General features: G+C 39.4%; 2 protein-coding genes across 2 annotated transcripts in view; one reads left to right on the plus strand and one right to left on the minus strand.

Moving 5' to 3' along the window:
• Window positions 1-200: 200 nt before the first annotated feature.
• LOC145478012 (bactericidal permeability-increasing protein-like) lies at window positions 201-11,004 on the minus strand. The gene is made up of 16 exons (XM_081455898.1): window positions 10,833-11,004; window positions 9,877-9,988; window positions 9,238-9,366; window positions 8,586-8,659; window positions 7,910-8,000; window positions 6,755-6,818; window positions 6,526-6,589; window positions 6,170-6,261; window positions 5,666-5,842; window positions 5,195-5,254; window positions 3,364-3,531; window positions 3,209-3,276; window positions 2,865-2,907; window positions 2,413-2,482; window positions 2,021-2,097; window positions 201-1,646 (listed from the first exon to the last, which is right to left on the minus strand). Exons 1-16 carry the CDS (start codon window positions 10,948-10,950, stop codon window positions 1,548-1,550), a joined length of 1,506 nt encoding a protein of 501 aa, XP_081312024.1. The 5' UTR covers window positions 10,951-11,004; the 3' UTR covers window positions 201-1,547.
• Window positions 11,005-11,081: 77 nt separating this feature from the next.
• The window catches only part of LOC145478013 (lipopolysaccharide-binding protein-like), a 31,542-nt gene continuing 21,342 nt past the window's right edge, over window positions 11,082-21,281 (plus strand). The window contains exons 1-7 of the mRNA XM_081455899.1: window positions 11,082-11,349; window positions 14,134-14,233; window positions 14,630-14,758; window positions 17,370-17,446; window positions 19,323-19,422; window positions 19,560-19,623; window positions 20,871-20,934. Coding sequence (XP_081312025.1) covers window positions 11,208-11,349; window positions 14,134-14,233; window positions 14,630-14,758; window positions 17,370-17,446; window positions 19,323-19,422; window positions 19,560-19,623; window positions 20,871-20,934 — 676 coding nt within the window. The 5' untranslated portion in view covers window positions 11,082-11,207. The remainder of the gene's footprint in view (window positions 11,350-14,133; window positions 14,234-14,629; window positions 14,759-17,369; window positions 17,447-19,322; window positions 19,423-19,559; window positions 19,624-20,870; window positions 20,935-21,281) is intronic.

Genomic DNA, 21,281 nt, shown 5'->3' on the forward strand with positions numbered 1-21,281 from the left:
AAATTATTTAAAAACAAAGGAAATGTTTAAGAATTGCGAAGCTAAATGACTAGGATGTGTTTTGACTGCCAATTTACAGGGAACGGGAGCAGTACGCTAAAGGGCGGGAGGCGGTCCGGAGATAAAGGTACGGGAAGCGGGAGAGCAGGGTACTGGAGGCGGGAGGTTCTGACCTCCCTGTGCCCCCCCCCCCCCCCCGCCCCGCGCATAAATCTACTCTATATACAAGCCTACAGTTGGAAGGAAAAGCTGGCAGTTTTAATGCTACCTAGGTTTCAAGGATCGCTACTAAGGACCAAAACTTTAATCTTGAAGCCAGGTAAGAGATTTACGGGAATTTATCGGAGCACTTTGCGAAGGCGAGTGTGTTAGTTACTCACTGGAATATTTTCAAAATTTCGTGAACTATAAGCGGTCGTTCGTTTTGAAATCCTAGTGGGCAGACAAATTTATTATTGTTCTAAATTAAGGGACATTTATACTTTCTATTCATGTAGTTCAGTAGTTTCAAACAGGTGCCACATTTTTAAAACGTGCCTTGAAAGTAGAGCTATGTTCGCGTTTGGTTCAAAACTCGATTTAACGGGTAGAAAATTTTCTTTTAACCGTTGAAGGAACAACATTGAATTATAATTGCAACATGGCTAAACAAACTGCTATGATATATCTATAGTTGAAGAAGAGAATTGGGATTTTTGAGCGAATATTTTTTTTTAGAGCGCCGGCAATATGTTCTATTTTTCCAGTTTCGGGGGGCATGAAACTTGTGTCGAGCGGACCGAACTTCAATCAATCCTAGAAAACTTCAATTGGAATTTTTAATGAAATAAAACTCATTTTAGTGATTTACTAGGTAAGGGCTTCGAAATCCGGACGTATGAGAAAAATCGAATTTTCGAAGTAAAATCAGTGGTCGGTTCTTACAGAGACAGCCTCTTAAAACTGACTTATTCTGATGTATTGCTTTTAATTAACAATAAAGATAAGAACTATCATGATTAAACAGTGTTTTTGCTTTTTTGCTTTTTTCTCTTGTTCTTTCTCTCTCTTTTTCTCATCATCTACCTTTCTTCCATTCCGTCTTTATTCTATTACTTGTAACGAAGGAGATATGCACCAGCAGAATGAAAGCAATGAACGTACATGTAATGTCATTTATTGTCATAGACTTAGCAGATATACTGATCAAACTTTAGTAGTGCCAGAATGGAGACGACAGTAACACAGTAAGGACACCTGAGAAAATTGAAATTTGATTTTTACTTTTCACTCAAGAAACGCACGAACTGCATGTAACTCAGTATCCGGCAATCCGTTGAAGTGCTTTTCTGTAACCTTCAACTATTGCAACGCGAGATTACTGCTATTCATAGATAATAGGTACACCTAGAACCAAAGGGAACTTTGGCTATTGTTACTATCATTATTTCATCATAGCGCAATGGTATTTACTAATAGACTGAATGTTTCCTATATTTTTCAACAGCTCTGATCAATATCGGGTGACCTTGCTGCTAACAGACCACTTCGGCGCAGAAATGAGACGCTCAAACAACAACTATCTTGTTCTTTCCCTGCGGAGTTTTGTCTGGCCCAGCATTCCCACTGGGTGAATAATTCACATCTGCTGCTATCAAGTTGAAATTCTGTGCAAAGAAAACGAATTAACAAATAAACAACAGTAAGTCGGGAGAAGATATTTGAAAAATCCCTCATAGAGAAGTGAGCAAAAAAAAATGATTGAGGAAAAGCCTGATAAAAGGTACAATCCTGGGCAAACGTCCTTGCGACACTTGACAAAATACCAGCTGGCAACGCATTATTTGGAAGTGGGAAGTCATTTTTCAATTTTTCGAGTGCCCCTCACCCTAAAACAATTTTGGAATAGTGAGTCAACTTGGGTTGGTGGGGAGGGGAAGGTGGACAAAATGTCGTCGACAAACGTGCAAAGCGTTCCAAGACCTCTCACCAGGATTGAAGATAATATTTAGAGGAAGCTACAAAGTAGTTCAGTGTTTACCTGGCCAGAAACAACTTCTGCGTTTATCACCTCAATGCCGTCCACAACAGGTAGAGGAAACCCAATGTCGCCAATTTCTAAACAAAGAGATTCAACGAAATTAAAACCAAAAAAATGTTGTTATGCTCTTTTCCTTTCTACTACTAATATTACTACTGATTTGTTTTTATTATAACAGTGAAGTGACGCGATGCAGCTAAGTTTAATACCATATCCTTGAGCGAAACCTTAATATTGATAATTTACAGTTCCTAATTAATATAGCCCTCTCTCTTTTCTTCTAAATTAAAGCCATTTTTTATTTTAGTACTAAGCAATAAGAAAGCGGCTAAGGAATTCCCAGCCTTTTCTAAAGATTAACTACTATATAAGCCTACAAAACACTTTCTTACTGTTAAGCTGCTTGACGATAATGTTGTCTGCAAAAGCGTCCAAGACAAACTGAAGAAGCTTTATGTCGATCTGCAAAGTAAGAAGACTCGGTTAGTCTTCATTGATCTAAACCTTCCAGTGAAACATCTCTCAAAGGTCTGGCATTGTTGCTATGATAAGTCATACCTTAAAACAAGTAAATGGGAAAAGAAAAATGACACCACGCCATGAAAGAGTAAACACCGTCCTCTTGTCACATCAATATATCTATCAAAATGACGGTCACACTGATCAGGGATAGGATTTTTCCTTCAACTGAACCGCACGTTTTTTCCTTGATCAATTCAAATACAGAAATGTTGTTACAATAACCTTCAGAGCTTCACGTTCAGTTATTAGCCAATCATAGGGACGTACGTGTTATCTGTGTGTGTGTATTTACTGACACTACAAACAATTAACATTACTGTACCATGATGTCTCCAATGGCTGATCTAATCAAACTGACTCCAACCCTATAAAAAACAAAAGTTATATTTAACAGAAAACAGATTTGCAGTCCCCAAGCTGAAGTTCCCAAATATCGACACAGACTTTCGACATAAAGCCAGTTGCAACTTGTTTATCAAACTGTCATCACACATGACAGAACTAAGGAACAAAAAAGATTAGAGGATCATGTTCAAAAAGTTTCCTTTTTTGCCACAAAATATTTCTCTTATCGTTTCCTTGCATAGTGACTGCGCCGAAAGTGCGCCTAGTTATAAAAACCCCATTACTCATTTACCATATCCAAAATTTAATAAGCATACATACTTGAGAGTGTCCACGTGTCCGGTAACATTATTTTTTCTCACCGCAACCTTTGCGCGGCCAGAAATATTCTATGAAAAACAGATATGAGTTAACACACGAAGACTTTTTGGCGAAGGCTAAGGAGAGTCTGAAATTGACATTTGCAACTTCCTCACCAATCCCATTGTAAAGGTGTACACAAACGAGCCATTTTCTAGCTGTACGAAGGATTCCACCTGACCAGTGATTAACAGGTCCACACCTGCTGAGGTTGTTGATAACGTGGGTCGCTGAGTAGAGTATGCCACCAGCTTCATAGGGCAGTTTGGGTACATCCGGTAAAGCTGACGAACAAGATTGGAACACTTTTGAGTCTGCAGATTTTATCTTTAACAATTAACCTTACAGTTTTTATAATGATGTAAACAAGATCGAGGGTAAAAGTACTTATCAACTAATTCATTAATGCCAGGTCTTTACTTAGAACAGTTTTCAATTGGTGTCGTGAAACCAAAACTAAAGTTATCACCCTGACCAATCACAAACTACATAGACAATTCAGTGAGGCAATCATAACTCAAAGCAGACATGTTGCAGGGAAAACATGCGAGAGCAAGTCAGATTAGTTTTGGTTTTACTTGACAAAGTGACAAAGTGGTGCGAGTCTTTTTTTAAGCCAGTCGCCAAGCGTAGTAATGCAAAACCAAAGCAGAACCGAATTACTTTCGACACGCAAGTGGAAACGGTAAAAAAAACACTGTTCTACAATAGCAAGAAATACAAGACACTCTATTTCAAAGTATCGCAAAAAGGGCTCTATGGAACTTTAACTGGAGGAAGCTTTTGCTGAAAGGAGTTGGTCAGATACAAGCTTTGACTTATATGTCGTTAAGTTTGTTCTGAATCGACTTCCTTGCGATTTTAGATTCCCTCTAAAAGCTTGCTCTCGTTTGCCAAATGCCCCTTTGCAAAAACAAAATGTTACTGCTGTTTTCATACGATCTATATACATTAAGGACGGTGCCTACTAAATACAAAGGTTTTTGCGCCAGGTTAGGACCTTGCGGAAAAAGTAGATCTTTGCAAGGTCTATCGGAATCCACAAAGAAAAAAAAGGTTAGCCACGCATTTTCCCGAGATAATTAGCCTTGAATCTCAACAAAAATGCTGACATCAGCATTTTTCTGAAAAAAGAAGGAGAGGATATTTCTTCACAACTTTCTTTAGAATTCGCCTTTACATACAGAAAAGCAAACACATTTATAAAGATCTGAAAATTACATGGTAAATGGTAACATAAAAACCATTTCTGCAACAGCACTTTTAGCGTCTCTGACAGCCTTCCTCTGTTTCAGCTAAAACACAGTCTAAATATCTTTTACTTACAACCAGAAACTAATCACAAGCTGAATAGGCTTACCACTTCCACTTCATAACATAAAATATAGGGGTAACCACGCGTTTTTAAGTTATTGATCCTTTTTTAAACTTTTTACGGTGCCCGTTACATTTTTTTCCTGTCACCTCCCCAGTAAGTAAAACATTTGCGTATCTCGCACTTGTTTTGCGCGCGCACTACGCCATTGGCAGGTACATGTTTACAGTTGTATTTCAGTATAATTTTCGACAGATAACAGCTAGTTTTTCAGCTGGAAGACGTTAACAGATAGTGGTTAGCGATATGCTGCTGTTCTGGTGTTCCTGGTTTACGTACAGGTTCATTAAACTTGATTTGGTCACAGTAGGAAAATTTTGCTTTCAATTTAGTCGTGTACTTGGTAGCATAGTTGACTGCGTCATGTCAACCCAGCGCGCGCGTGGCGCTTAAACCATGCCTTGCGTGATGCGCAGAACGTGTGCGCACAAACAAAAGTAGGCACCGTCCTTAAAGTGTCCGTTTTCACGCGTGAAGATTATGAACGGATCCTTCTGGTACTTTCTACAAACGTTTGTTGTCACTAAGCTATAACAATTCTGTATCTTTAATTGCGATACGTGTTTACTTACCTTGGGTATGATTAGTTTAAACGTGTTGGTATTTAGAGGGTAAGAAAAGTTTGGAGGAAGCTGCAAAGTAAATGAAGTACATTTTAAGTGCGTTAATGAACAAAAGAATACAATAGCTATGTAGTTAACAATGTTACCAGCTTGAAACACCACCACCATCATGCCCAATGGCGCACTGTAAAAAAAGTTTCTCGGGAAAGCCTAAGATTACTGGTTTACTCTTCATCAAGCAAGGCAACAGGTAACTATTTTTGTGTTTCTTTTCTTGATTTTTCCAAACAAATCGATTAAACGATTAATTTCTGCCTCATGCATCTCGTAGAATATTTGGTTTCCTCGAAATAGAAAATTAAATCGTTCTTCTTAGTCTTTACAGTTTTTTTACGCAAGCGATATCATGTAACTATTTAAACTGTCAAAGTTGTCAAAGACAAGAATCTCCCAATGAGTATTACATGAAAAATAGCTCACCATTGACGGAGTGACAGTCTCATTGAGTATTCCTGCATCTTGATAAACAAGCCCAGCTGTGTTCAGTAAGTAGTCGGTTACCCAAACGTACACCATCTTAGCTGACTCTGAATCAGGGGGGAGGGGTGCTGGAGAAAACGGAGCCTCTTTTGGTGCCGTCGCAGATTGAAACTCTCCCTTGAAATTTTCACAATATTTAAAATGAATTAACGAGGATAAGAACATTTTGGTCAGATCTTGTTGGCATTCATGTTGAAAGTGACGGTAATCAAGGCAAATCATATTATTTCACCTCATGGTCATCGCATATAAAACGTTGAAGACGAATAATTAAGCCTCATTTAGTCATTATTCGACATTAAAGTGATTGCATGAGTTACGCGTACTTATACTCCGCTCAAGGACAGACGCTCTGGAAAGTTGGAAATATCTTGTTGTGTGTGGCTCGAAAGTAAACGAATTAAGCAACGAGTGAGCATAGTTATTAACTGCAGTTGTACTTACCTTAATGAAGATGTCCGTGTACGACTCAGTAAAGTTAGGATTTGAAACCAGTGAGTAGTTTATGAGAGCATATTTGTCGATTTCCTTTTTAACTACAAAATAGAGTGAAAAATGAAACTACAGCTTTAAAAGCTGATTCGATTTATCCACTAGATAAAACAAACCACGGAGACTTCAATGAGATTATGGATTAGTACATTAAGTATAGGAAATCCCTGGACATGGTGAATAAAAGCAGCGAGTCAACATAAAGCCAGCTAATAAGTAAACATCCATTTCACACAGTCTTAAAGAGAGGTATTCCATGCTCTTAGGGTCGTGTTAAAAACATGATGTATATCTACTCTTGTTCTAACCTGGAAAAGTTGAAAGTGCCTTTTCTGCATTGTTGTTTATTAGATCTGATGTCTCCTGGCACAGCTATTAAGATAATCAAAGGAAATTAATTTACCAAACACAAAAATAAAAATTGAATATACTAACCTTGAAAGATATACAATTTTCGGCAAGGCACGAGAATGGCATCGACTTCCTGACTTAATGCTTGTCTTGACAGAAAAAAAGAGTGCTACTATGACAACTTACCTTGTCCTGCAATGTCTCTTTGATTTTCTTGTCGATGTAGCTATCAAAAAGGTTGTAAAGCCAACTAAAAAAAAGAGGAAGTGTCAATTGAAAATCAGAACAAAACATCAGCAATCCGTGCATCGAGTGTCTGACAGTGGGTGTTAAAAGAAAAAAAAGGCGTGACAGAAAAAAAAAAAAACGGGCAAGACGTGCTCAAAGTACAGGAATGACGGAAGTAAGTTTGTTATACCTCCTAACTCAAATACGTTTTCCGATCGGAGGAGAACGTGTCAAGTGTCGTGGGTCAAAACTCACTTACTCCCCAAGGCGAACAAAACTTACTAACTCCCTAGGGAAACAACGACTTGGACTTTCGACTCGCACATGATCAGGTCGTGCATTTCGAAACCGCGGCAAATTTGTATGCCAGCCCGCGTCAAGCAAATAATTTTTTTCGCAGTTTGATCTATTTTTGAGTTCGGAGGTATAACAACAAACTTAATCATTACGATTGGTCCCACGGGAAACAGTGACTTTTGTGTCCCCTCGACCTCTGTGAACTTTGAGCGACTCAATGGGGAAACAAAACTCACTACTTCCCTTGGGTCAATGCAGTTATTAAGTGCTTATTTAAACTAGGCAGCTACACGTGATAATAACACAATAATAAGTAACGATGAAACCCGAAACAAATAAAAATTCTCGTGCCCAAACGTGAGTTGACATCACAGTGTACATCGCGTTCCTAAATGATTAAAGCTGATTAAAATATACCGTTCGCTGGGCCAATTTTTCCTTGCAATTCTTAAAAAGATAGAACAAATCATACTACAAATTATTTGTGTCATTTAGAAAGTTTGTCAGTATGTCCTAAATACTAGTATGGTTCACCAACTTATTGAGAACGTTCACTCGATTATTTTCAACCGGCATGTCGGAACTCGATTGCAGTGGAGCATCTCTCCAGTGTCTCTTCAGCTCCCTTAGGTAGTTTATGGATCATTGATATTTACCCTGATGTCTGGTCACTAAAAGCTACTAAAGAATACACGTAGTTTCCTTGGGGTCATAACAAACGAGGGTGTCATCAAACGTGACAGCACCGCGTTAAAAGAAATGACTTGTATGGAAGCTGTTTAGGAAGATGTGCAAATAGGATAAAAGCATTTTCACCTTGCACCACCATGAAAATGTATGTTCACATCTTCGATTGAACTGGAACAGCCAGCTGCGGCAATGGTTGGGTGACCTGTGCTGTCAGCTCCTGATGATGGAGAAGGAATCCGATAAAGATAAGTTGTCCAATTTTTATAGCTCACTACAAATTCGTTAGTAGTCTTTTCTAATTTTGCGTTGCTTTCTGACAACAAATTTTGGATAGCCTGCCAGCAGGCTCTTCTTTCTATAGAGAAAACAATGGAATGGTAAGGAACACGGCAATAGTGAAATTGGAAAAACCTGGTTTACCGGTTATTCTTTGCTTTTATTTTCTGTTATCCTTCAACTGCCCAAACTACTTTTATCGCGTTAAAGAAACAGCATAATCAACGAAGCTGTTCAAAACGAAAGTAAATTAAATTATGTCAGTGCTGACTTAAAGCCATAAGTTAATAAACAAACTCCGTTTCCTGTTTACAGTCCCCTTGAGTCAAATGATCACATATCACTTCTGTAGCTGATGGCACCGCCCGAAGATCATCTATACATTTTAAGCTGCAGTTTCAGATGTTGCTGAAATTTTACCCAACTAGAACATAAAAATGCGGTTCGGGAGTGAGGTTTGTGTCTCCTCAAAGGAGGTGTCCCAAAGAAGAAGTTCAACGGTAATTCCATTTTAGGTAAAACTCACCAAGTTTCATACTAAGTGACACAGTAAGCCCGCTCACGTCCAAATCGAAACTTCCACCGCCACTAATATGCGGCCTAAAGTTAAAAAAACGGAAATTATTCAAATAGGGACTGTTAAGGTTTACAAGAGAAGTTAATAAAATCTTCGAGAGCTGTGCTGGCATCTGCAAAATCGTCTGAATTGTCAAATTCAAATCAATTCAAACAAATCATTCGACAGAAACAAAGCGACAGTCAGTGCAATAAAAGGAGTCATAACGAGCTATCCACATAAAAGAAATACTTTTTGAACTACCAACTGCCAATAAATCACATTCGGATGTTTGAACAATGTGTTTCCGTCAGCGACTAACTAAGACATCAGCAACATAGTGAGTTATGGTGGGTTTAAAACGTCGCTGTGAGCACAAGAGAGTTTTATCAAAATGGCGCCAATCCTGGTTGTTCTTAGTTTATTTAGGCTGGTCTGGTTTTCTGTAACTTAGCAAACGACAACAAAAGGAACAAGAATACTTATAATCGAAAGCGATTCTCCATAATCTGGGCTATCAGAAAGGGTTTGCCGTCAATTGGCGAACTAGGAGCGACACGATTGACTATTTCTTTTTTCTACGCCAGAAGAGTCATAACCATTTCCATACTATGTTTCTCACCAATGGTCTTCTCGATAGTGCCAGTCCCCGCTCAGGGAAGTGGAAGCGCCAGAGATCTGGAGCTCAAGTCCAACACCCGGAACTGTTTTGAACGCCGATGATGGGATTGACAAAGAATTGAAATGTATGCTGCAAAATATAAAAGAAAGTTTTATGACTTCTAATGATCGTAAAACAAGCCGAGGGGGAAACTATTCTCGGCATCCGTCTAAATGAATGATTTGAAGGGAACAAAAGACACCATCACGAGACCCATTGAATGTCTTCATCTTTAATACGAACAAATCCGTCAACGTCCACTTATTCAGTTTGCTAACCAAGAGGATTTATAAACGTGCATAGCTAGTGCTTAGTGAGGACCTCTCGTTGAGGACAGAGCAAAATTCTAAGCTGCGAGCAGGCTCTCGTCGTTGGTGACACGAGCAAAGCCGTCGGCGAACTAAGCGAGAGTCGGAGGGCGAAGCAAGCCGGTGAGAATAAATCATTTCTCGTGTCAGGTCCCTCACCGGCTTGCTTCGCTGGCTGACTCACCTCTCGCGACTTTGCTCATCGACATTGTTCCTGCCCCAACACACGAGAGCCTGTTCGCACTCTAGCAAAATTCCAGAGCGTACGTCCGAGCAGGTCAAATAAACATACTTTGAAAGTGAGTAGGAGACATGGCCAACTGGTGTATCAGCATCTCCAGATATGTCCGGTATACTCTCTGTCTTGATTTTCTCTTCAAGAACTTGGACGGCTATTGAGTCAACTGACAAGAAAGGAAGATGATAAAGTTTGTACTTCACCAACTGTAGCTGAACTAATTTGTATTACATCGAGTCTTATAACTAAAGAAGTAATCATAAAGAACAGAATTCTTACATATACATGAAATCCAATCTGCCTCTCGGACGTTTCAGTTTCTCTAACCCGGCGAAAGTAAGGCGAGAACGAGATAAAAAAAAAAAAAGGTTATTAATACTGAATCTTACCTGGCGCTGTTTGCTACCTTTTATCGATATGTTGAGTGTCTCGCTGCGATAAGAACTTATTGCTGAAAGCCGCTTAAGCTCCAGTCACCGTAGCTCTGCGAATAATTGCCTTATTTACATATCCTTCACGGATTGACGTGACTAAGTTCGCAATTAAAACGTACACGACTGGAAAGTGATAAACGTTCCCTGAAACTCGTGAAAAAGTAGGTGAAAATAAGATATATATTTCAAGGCTTTAAGTGAACACTAATTAAGTTGAACAAAAAGAAACAAGAAATCAGCCTGTGAAATATTTTAAAGCAAGGCGACGAAATTTAGCGTACTTTCGAGATTAGATGAGATGTCTTCCGGTTCACGCTGTGAATCTGCCTCTGCACGCATTTAGTTAACTTTAATACAAATGCCCTCGGGCAATGTCGATGAAACTGATCATGAAACGATTACGCAGTTGTGTTTCACTGAGTATCGGCTCTTGTGAACTTCCTCAGTGAATAAACAAAACATCTCGAAAGGAGGTTGGAACAGCAGGAATTTTGGATTGAGCCAAGCACGGAAGAGAAGGAGTAATGACTCAGGTCGGCTTGTAGGAAGTGTCTCATATCAAACTGATAAACTCACCGTATTGCAGACCTTTCTCAGTAATGCGAAGGCGCAATCCAGGGTTTGTAGCCTGTACAGAAATCAATAGGAAAGCGAGAAATGCAGTCAGTATCGATATTATCGACTTGGTCGTCATCTTAGAAATCAACGTTTAGCTTTCAGAAGCTTTCAGAAGTGAAATTGAAAACCAAACGGTGACGTGATCTGGGTTGACCTTTTAAGGATCGAAGACAATTATATTATGGTATCGAAAGTGTCAAAGTGTAAACAAATTTGATTGGACACGTAAAAAATTAATAACTACTTAGTAATTCATCAACTGGACTCAAAACCTAGAAAGGTGAGTTGGCGTGAAGATCTCGTTGGAACTGCAACAAGTAAGAGGGAATACAGATGAAGTCCACGGCCATTTTACTGTTCATGTTCGCCTTAATCATTGTGTCTGATTGTTATCGTCGTTATCCGATGCAAGTCTTGCAAGGCAAAACCAATCCTGGAATTCGTTTGCGAGTGACTAACAACGGACTGCAATACGGTAAGTGTTTTCCACAAACCGCTTAGAAGGTCTTACGCACCGTACATTCACATCCTTTGAAATTTTGCTCACTTCGTTTTTATCTTAAGCTTTCTTTAATACGCTGAAATGTCCTAGGAAACACTGACCAAATCGAGGAAAAGAATCGTGGGTGTTTCCGTTTAATACTGGTTTACTCTTCACAGCATGATAATGAGGGGCATGTACCGTGTCAAGTTTTTCTGTTACAGAGAACGCATGATCACATCATATTTATTTTAAGATACTTATGGGTAATAAAACGACCTTATCTCGAGCTGAGCCCGTGAGAAAACACCGGAAGAGACCTTGCTTAATATGCCGTGCGGCATGCAAGTATAAAACGTGGGAAAAACAACACGGTAGTATAGATTTCTTAAAGGGATCGACCGTGTCGACAGATAACATCCACGGGGGAAAAATAACAGAAGTCCAGTGGTTCTGCCGTACAGGCCAGTAAAAGTGTTGCTTTAATAACCCCCCATTGTATTTACTTTGTTCTGTCACTGCCTGCATTCAGTTCTGTTGCCCGTTTGTGACCAAAGAAAAATTTCCTTTACTTTCTTCGTTTTTCTTGCATGCGCTCCCGGAGCCATCGTTTCCTCGTTTTGGAAAACACAAAAAATGTCAAGTAAAATTACATTGATTTGGGGGATGTAATGTTCAGGTATCGAAAACAGTGAGGATTAAAAGGTCATTAAATTTGTACACTCTTATTAATGTTACAAATTATGTTCTGGATAGTTCTGCGCAAAAGGCAAGAAAGCCGGGATTGAGAGTTTTTTCGCATAACGCTAATTAATAAAACATAGGGCGACTGCGGAAACGAATGTAACTTCGGTTACGTATGCATATATATTTCACTCTCACCACATAACATTGTTCAGTCTCGTAACCACCTTCGGCACTTTTAACCTTGTACTCTTTTATTCTTTTCTTAATTAGCATAAAACGTTTAAAATGAATATGAAAATTGGTTAATTATGGATAATCTTTAATTGTGTTACAATGCTCTAGCTCTGTCTAGCTGCATGGAACTCATCCAGGTGTGATTGGACATGTATGCGGGACAAGTTTAGAAGAAGGCTTACAGCCAGTTCCTTCATTAAGGTCTTCATACACTTCACATCTCACAATCTACTGATGTTCCGGCAAAAAAATGAGATGATAATCATGTGAAATCAATACGTTTACACGGCACTATAAATGAAAAAAATACTTTTCATGACTTTTCTGTCGCAGTTGTCGACCTCACCTGGTATCCTTAAATATGTAAGCCGATTAAGTCAATGTAGCTTGATGAAAGATTGAACCTGGAAGAAAATTTTTTAATCCTTTTGGTCCTACAAGTATCATAGTTTTGAAGAGAACCAAGAAAAAAAATCTTTTAAAGAGCGATAAGAACTGGTCTTTAATTGCTGCATATAAACAACTGTGGGCGCTGAAAGAAAATTCGTTTGGTCATACACCAAAGGTAATCACCGGAAACACAGCGTTGGAAATCCTCTAAAATAATAGTAGATTGTTTAAGGAGTTACAACATAACTCAAGGACTTAAAGCTCCCCTTCGTCGGTTGTTTAGGAGAACGAGAAACAGATGCGATGCCAGCCTCTTTGTAAATCATATCGCATGTGTCAAATAGCTTACCTTACGCCATGCGGTCTTGGGGAGTGGGGGAGTACTCCCTTAAGCTTTATAGGCAGGAGGTGCAGCCGGACGTGTCACAAAATCCTCGATATGTGTAGACTGTCTGTGACGCAGGGCAGTGTCGTAATGACAATGTTTTATAACAAAATTGCCATTCACTCTCTGACCTTGACCTATCGTCAGACGTTTTCATCTTGGGATTATTTAAAATATTTGGGATTGATTGAATTTTTTGTCGTATTTTCTTTTCAAGTGGTCGAAACACTTCGCTTAAGTATAATTGTCCGCTCCCGTCCCCTCCAAAAATAATCGGGAAACGCACGCCATCCTTCTTCCCCGTCTTTAGTTTTTTATTTATTTATTTATTTATTTATTTTTGAGAAGAGGGTTGAAGGATGTACGCAGACAACATGTCGACATTTAGACACTAAATACTTAGATGATTTTCTTCAACAATTAACGTAAACTTGTTTAACTCTCCCAAATTCCCTTTGAGAGAATTCTTAATAGTATTTCAGTAGTATGACATGTCTGGTCTGAAATGGTTTCTTGGCAACTCAGACACCAACATTCCCTCTGAGCACGCGCTCGGGTTTTGAGACATTGTTTTGCGGTGAAAAAGTTGCAAACTAAAATTCAAAAATATTGCCTATTTTCTTCTTACAATATTTACTGTATGGAAGTGCCAAAAAGCCTTGTGAGGAAAAAAGTAAAGAGGACGAGCAAACTTTGGCAGAACTAAGTTCAGCTCATCGCCGTTCGCAAGCAAAATCAGTGTCAGCTAGTACAAATCAGTTACATTGAAAGTGTACCTAACCCCAAACATTTTTATATTGCTAGAATAATAAGTTAAACTGTTTTTGTTTGCCATATAATAAACATCTCATTAACCGAGCTTAGCCGGTCTGTATGGGAGAATTTTGACCTCGGTCGTATGTACAGACCGAACGCAGTGATGCAGTGATTTTCCTATACAGACCTCCTCCCTGGGTTGTGTTCTCTCGCTCTCGGTCTCTATCGGCTGGAACTTTTATTCTGGGGGCTTCACCCTCCGACCATCAGCTCATGATACGAAACCTCGATGGCATGTTGATTATTATCTGCAAATTTGGTTTTAGTTGCTAATGTTGGAAAAGAGACATTGCTCGGAAAACTCAGGAATGATGGGATAAAAGACATAAGCGGTTCAAGTGGAAAGCTCACATACAAGGCATATAAGTAAGTGATTATTCATTCCTTGCTGAATATTTTCTTCTCGAGCGATATTTGTGGGATATGCAACATTGTGAAAGCCTATGGGGTCAGCTGATACATAATGCGAGGAAACAAATACGGTCAATGAAAATGTGAAGATATTGCCCGGCATAATGTTGAATGATTCCGTTTTAAGAGAGTTACAATACCGCATGCGATTGTGAAACATTTGCCATGCCTCCACACCTAGCTCTTAAATACCTTCTTTTTGGGGCTGGTAAATTGTGCAGCAATTATGGAAAGTAGAAATCAAGATTTACGTTTTAAACCGAGTTAAGTTACTAAACTTTTTGTTATAGCATCTTGATCTTTACTACTAGATCTGACGCTGACTCAGTGCTTAAAACATCTTTTTTTCAGCATTAAGAATGAACGTGCTGAGATCGATTCATTATCTCTTTCAACTGTACCTGGGGAAGGTCTCATTCTCCAAGCCCAAGGAGTTTACCTTGACTACATTGGAGAAGTACATTATAACAAGAAACTTTGGTATGTGTTATAGGCATTCAAAACAGATTGAGAAAACATTCTCAGTAAAGCTTTTCAGTAACGCGAACATCCTCGGGACTAACTCAAGCTGTCCGCGTTATGGAACTGAGCTGATATAACTTAGCCCCATGGAAACCCATGACGTTAGAACTAAAGCGAGATCTAAATTAAGGCAATTTCAGTTCCAGCTGCACATTCTCAGTCTCCTGCGCAGCCGTTATTAGGGTCGTTACGTAACTCTTCTCCTATTGCGATCTTAGAAGCTGATCTGCAAAACTGCAACCTTTGAATCACAGTGCAAAGTGAAGAGTTAAGCCGAGAACAAATCTGTTATATTTGATTTCCTTGGTTGGGAAAGCTTGACTGATGCCTTGGCGACGCCTGGTAGATTTGTATCGCTTTCGCAACCAGATTTTCGTCGCTGGTCAATTTGGAAAAATATCCGGTCCATAATTCATTGATTGTACATAGAATACCCATCTAGTGTCCCTGACGACCGGTAGTTTTCATGCGAGGTTTGCCAAAAACCGCTGTCCGGTTAAGAGAAGTGTTCGCTTTATAGGGAATTGAGTTACAGAGAACATGGGAAATTTGGTTAGAGAGGTGTCTGCAAGCAACCATAAGTACTCTGTATATTTAACAATTATTCGCCTCAGGCTCAGTGAACATTAGTGAATATTCGCGGAGACGAAGTTAAGGTAAATATTCACCAATGTTCACTGAGCCTGAGGCGAACAATTGTTTTAGTATCATTTTCAGAGGTGAATATCAAGCTCTACAGATTCACGGACTAAAACATAAAAACACAGACGCAAGTGTTCGTTTACATACACGTATGCAGCCGTAGGTTTATTAATAAGCTAGCATGTACATCGATTGTAAATCAATTTACTCATCGATTTCGGCAGTAAAACAAGCAGGTGAAACACTACGAAAAAATAGATCCATTTGGTGCCTTTGTGTTATCGTCGTTGACTTCATTCGCAGTTGTCATCATCGCCGACGGTCTGAAAATGAGCAGCCTTAGTTTGAGTAAAAATAAATTTCGGTCAATCGATCTGATCTGCGTTTACAAGTTCTTGAAATGATTTTTGGTCCAAGGGCGACAGCAGTCATTTTGAACATTCTCCATCCTACTTGGAGTCATGTCTTCCGAATAAATGAAAAATTCATACAGCAACTGTCCGCCATGTTTACTTGCCAAGCGAGCTTAGTAGCCAGGCCTCGAAAAATGTTGTATAAGGAATCGCCCAACCAATCAGATTGCTGGAAACTCTGTGTTCAGCTCTGAAATTATACTTAAGTCGATTATTACGCCGCGACAGCAGATTCGCTTGTAGAAGACCAAGAAGAGCAGATAGTTTATTACTAGTAGTAATCAAAGATTAGAGCAGTGCGTTCACGAGCGTACTTAGCATGTTTGGTCTACTTTGGTGGTGTTCGAATGGCTCGATAGAAAACTAAGTTTGCTCAAATGACAGATAACGATCTGCACGTGAGGTTGAACTAGCGACGAATAGATTATAGCCTGCGGTAAAAGTGTTTTTAATTAATTAAGTATTACTGTAACTTGTACTGGACAAAGTATTTTCCGGGAAAGGCATATTTTGGTGACTGTTGGCCTGTTGGCGAGCGTTAGAATTTAATTTCAGATTGCCAACACTTGCAACAAATATTTCTTGAGAAAATAAAGTTTTGACCAGCGACCCTGCAAGACAGCCCGTCGCCAAATGTTTTTAAATTTTGTTTGTATTTGTTTACATCGCTCAAATTTACATCTTGTTTTCACAAATGAAAAAGGTGAATTAACCATTCTGATCACAAAACAAGGCTTTTTGACGAGTCACATAACACGGAAAGTTTGTTTTCTGACAGCCAATTGTGGCCACAACGGATTTGCTGAACAACAAATCAAAAAATTTCTTTTCTGACCACAGATTTGAGGGTCATCATGGTCATTTGCCGAGCTACACGGAAGATTTAATTTCTTACCACAACTCATGGCGATTTTCCGTCGCCGAGCTACAAAACATTCTTTCCTAATGACACAGGCTTTAGTTTCTTGTTGTCGAAGGCGAGCCGGTCGAAATACACCTTTGCAGCAGTTCGAAGCTATGCGAATACCTGACTGCGTGCATGCGCTCATGATGTTATTTGCCCCTGCTGTGGGGGAGCCAAATCAGCAAACAATTCAGTCCGAACTGAAAAATGGATTATGATTGCGTTACACTACGTGAACGCAATTAGTAATACAATGGTAAGAGTTATTTTTCGAATGTGATAAAATTTGACAGGTGGCTCTATCCCTTTATGATCATGTCCTGGCAAAGGCGGTAGTGCTAAAACATCAGCTTTTCGATTTGCTAAGGTAGTTAATTCCGTGAGCACCTTCAAAGTCCGGGACAGTTATCTGTGGCAATTTTATGTTTTACTCTCAGGCTGAACCAGTACAAGTGTTTGTTGATAAAATGCGTACGTCTTAATACTCAGCCTCAGTAAGATGATTTAGACTGATGTCTTTCGTGGTAGTCATATAGGGTTCTGTTGCCCTTTGAAGGTATATTTTGATTCTTAACTAGTATGCAGAATTAAACTGTTCTGTTTGTTACAGGTTTTTTGATATCAGCGACACTGTTGACGTTACGTTAAAAGCACACGGAATCGGATTCAAGCTGAAGACACGAATTGGTAAGCCTTACACTAACAATTCTTAACTTCCTGTTTATACACCCATACATACCTACCTACAATAATTATTATAACTTTACTTTGTGGTACAATGACGATATTGCCATTGCAGGCTTGAGCATAAATGGCGTCAGTCTAGCCAACTCGGACGACCGTAACAGATCGAGCTACCGTTCAGTAGAAATTATGTTAAGGTGGCTCCATAAGGTAATCATTTATGGCGTTGCGCGCGCAAGTGTTATGTTTTGAATGCTGTTTTTGCATTCGCTTTCACACCTAGTCCTCTCAAACTTATTACATGTAATAAGCAAAGATTAAATGGCGTTTTGCTATCATCTCTGTTAAAATTTTGGGATTTAGTCCTAAATTATAAATGCCCAAACAAATGCGTTTTTTAATGTTTTTTATGGCTTTATTTGTCATTTTCATGAGTTTCCTTCGGTGAAATCTTCCAAAATTTTTACATCACATCGCTTCCAGTGGGATACGAATTTTAAACACGAAAAAAGTAGGGTTTGTAAAGGCAGTTTTTTCGATATTTACAAATTTATGTCTCTTACAGCTACAAAAGATCTGGCCTTATAGATTTCCCTGAAAAACGAGCTCCGACTGAAGTAAAATATTTACTACCAATCTGCCAAATTTTACGGAATTTCACCGAAGGAAACGCGAGAAAATTCACAGTCAGTTTTGCTTTTGTGCTCATGTTGACGTAATAAAATATCGAAAAACACTGACGTTTACCTTTGAGCGCGCGCAGATTACTTCCTCAGCGCACGCGCGATCGTAAAACTATAGGGAGCCACCTTAAGTCGTTGAACATTATATGTCTTGTTCTTCTCGATCAGTAAATTACGGGTGTCATATAAAACCACAAAACAAAAAATGGGCACTGAAGGTGTTTTAATCTGTTACTTCGACTGTCCAATCACCGGTACAGCTGAAATTACAAACTATATACAAAGCTTTCAATTCAAACTAAAGAAGCACCAAATTAGAGAAGAAAATAAGCATTCAGAAATGTTGAATGCTTATCTGCTGGGCATCTTCAGACCCCATGTTAAACATCGAGAGGAAAAAAATGACCGACAAACAGAACAAACTTTCTTTCTTCGCAACACATAAACTGCGAAAAGCACATGGCATCGCGATCACTTGACCCATACAAGGAGGGTACGGAGGGGCGCGGGACAACAAACTGTCCGGAAGTCAAACCGATGACTTTGCACACACGAGAGTGTTTAATCCTCGCGTGTAGTGGATCACAGTTGGCTGCGTGTCGCAGGCAAATGGCGGGTCACGAAAAAGTGTCGCGGGTCGTGGAAACTGTCGCAGGTCAATTCCCGAAGTAGAATGTTCACCACAAATGTTTTTAACATTTGGTGTTTACTCGTAAGCCTTGACCCTCCACACACTGATCGATCACCATGATGCTGAGAGATTGGAGGCCGCTAGGTCAGTTATGAGATAAGCGTCCTGCATGCGGCACACTAACAGTAGTGATCACTTTATGTCAAAAACGTCAAGTTGAAGGCCAAAAGCAAACTTTTAAACAATTATCGAAAGTGTTCATGTGCTTCTCTTCGTATTGCATTTTTTGTCTCTAAAATTTGTTCAAAAAGTTCGGACTACACAGAGCAAACAAGTTATTTTTTTGTAACTAGTCGCGAGCAAAACCAAGACCATCCGTTACTTGTCTTTACTGCACGCTGTGTGCATTTTCGATGTGTTCTTTGTCATATAGCTGGACAACTGTGATGTAGTGTTGTTTAAAGCTGTTGTTTGTGTCCCTCACAATATTCTACACGTGATGACATTTTTTTGGGCTGCATGCAGAGTCAAACTAAACCACCTTAAACTCATTAATTCTACTCAGGCGCGGATTCAGCTGGCCGTCCCACCATCTCCACTACTGAACAGGACTGTTCTTCAGAAGTGGATTCGGTTGGCGTGCATTTCAGTGGTAGTCGAATGAGGTAACTATTATTAATGCCTTTACTGTTCCACTTGACGATCGAGCCGGTTTTGACACACGGCATGCTTACCCTTATGTTTCATCGACTGGCTGATGTTCCACTTTCTCATTCATTCGGAATTCTCTGTTTTTGTTTAGTATGCTGTATAATGCCTTCAGTGGCGTAATAGAGGACAAAGTCAAGGATGATCTCAAAGAAACGGTAAGATAGCGTTAACAAAATAACAAACGAACTGGAACGAAACAACTTGATTGGTTAGTGAACAGAGGAAAACTCGCGAGGCTTTTGGTTCGTTTAGTGAGCAAGCAAGGGCAAGGTTGTGAACTGAGCTCTCTTTAAGGTTACTCATGTTTGAGCATTTTGACAGGTCAGTCGCACAAAGTCGCACTCTGTGTGATTATGGTACAGCACGTAAAGCTTGATGTTTTTTTTGTTTGTTTTTTGTTTTGTTTTTGTTTTTGTTTTGTTTTTTCAATTACTGGCAGATGGCACAAATCCTGAACTTTTTTTAATGTTGTACTAGAATTTGATATCAATGATACATTCCGCTTTCATCTGGCTCTTGCCAAGGTAAACTCTATCATAGGATGTCGTTAAGTATCGTCTGTGGCAACGTGTACTCCATGGAATGGCAGTCGACCGGCTTTCTTTTAAAAGTCAGTGTATGAAAGACAGAGGTTCACAGAAGCTCATTAAGATTCTTCAGACAGTGGCATACGCCATAAAAACAAATATCAAAAAGGCTTTTATATCTTCCCAGGAACCAGTGGGTATTTTTGGAGTTGGCCAATCAGTAATTAGAATTTGTAAACGTCAGTTTAGCTCAACAATGACACGGCGTGATAAAGATTCGCCTGGATAAAAAGAACCCCAGAAAAAAGTAGATAAGTCCTGTAAGCACAAAGCATGACATAAAAAGGAAACGCGAATTCCCCCTCCCCTCCGTTTCCTCCTCCCCCCGTACGCTGAAATTCTTCTGACTGAAATGGATAGAAACAGAAGGGATTCTAAAAAGCACATTAACTGCTATTCTTAGTTCAGTCAGACCAAAACAATAGGAACTCTGACATAACGTTGTATCTCTGTAATCGAGAGCCAAATACTAAGTTAACTGTCATCTTTTTACAGAGGCAAACCTGTTCTAGTCAAAAAAAAATTATTATGCTTTCTATTTCATGTCTACATTAACTTCCCTTTAATTTCTGACAAGGCATCTGCTTAGAAAAAATAATGGTTAGCCAGCAAATACTGTAGAGACGCCTGTCACCGCTCCCAGCTGAGAGCAGTGAGAAGCGGCTGTATATATTTGCACACTAGATGATTTTACTCAAATAAATGCTTTGAAGGATAATTTAAGAAAATACGACACAAATACAGCGTTGATTCACTGCTTAATGACTTCGTTTATTCTCTCATTCGTTTACATGCTGAATATTTATTTTCATGAGATCTGCAAGAAAGTCATGGAAGCAGTAAACGGAGATGGGGCAGACTACCTGACAACTTTTCCCGGTAAGTGACAAATCCCATTGTCAGAATATTCACATCCTCTCCCCTGGGTCACCGAGGATGTAACGAACGTAGAGAGGTTTACTGTTGAGCGTCGGAAGAGGAAGTTATTCGCGTTTGCGTTGGCTTTGCATTTCTACGCTTGGTGTTTGGTTTAAAAAATTCGCGCTACTTTCTTAACCAGACGTGAGTAAAACCAAACCAATCGTGATTTGCTCGCACACGTTTTCTCGTTCTTTACATCAGCTATACGTGTTTTCTTCGAGCTTTGATTATTTCACTGGATTGCCTGTGTCCCTTGGGAGTGGTCATGTGATGGCTTTGGTTTGGGTTTTACTATATTCAGTTGA

The sequence above is a fragment of the Orbicella franksi genome, chromosome 2 (assembly GCF_964199315.1).
Source record: "Orbicella franksi chromosome 2, jaOrbFran1.1, whole genome shotgun sequence".
Classification (NCBI taxonomy): Eukaryota; Metazoa; Cnidaria; class Anthozoa; order Scleractinia; family Merulinidae; genus Orbicella; species Orbicella franksi.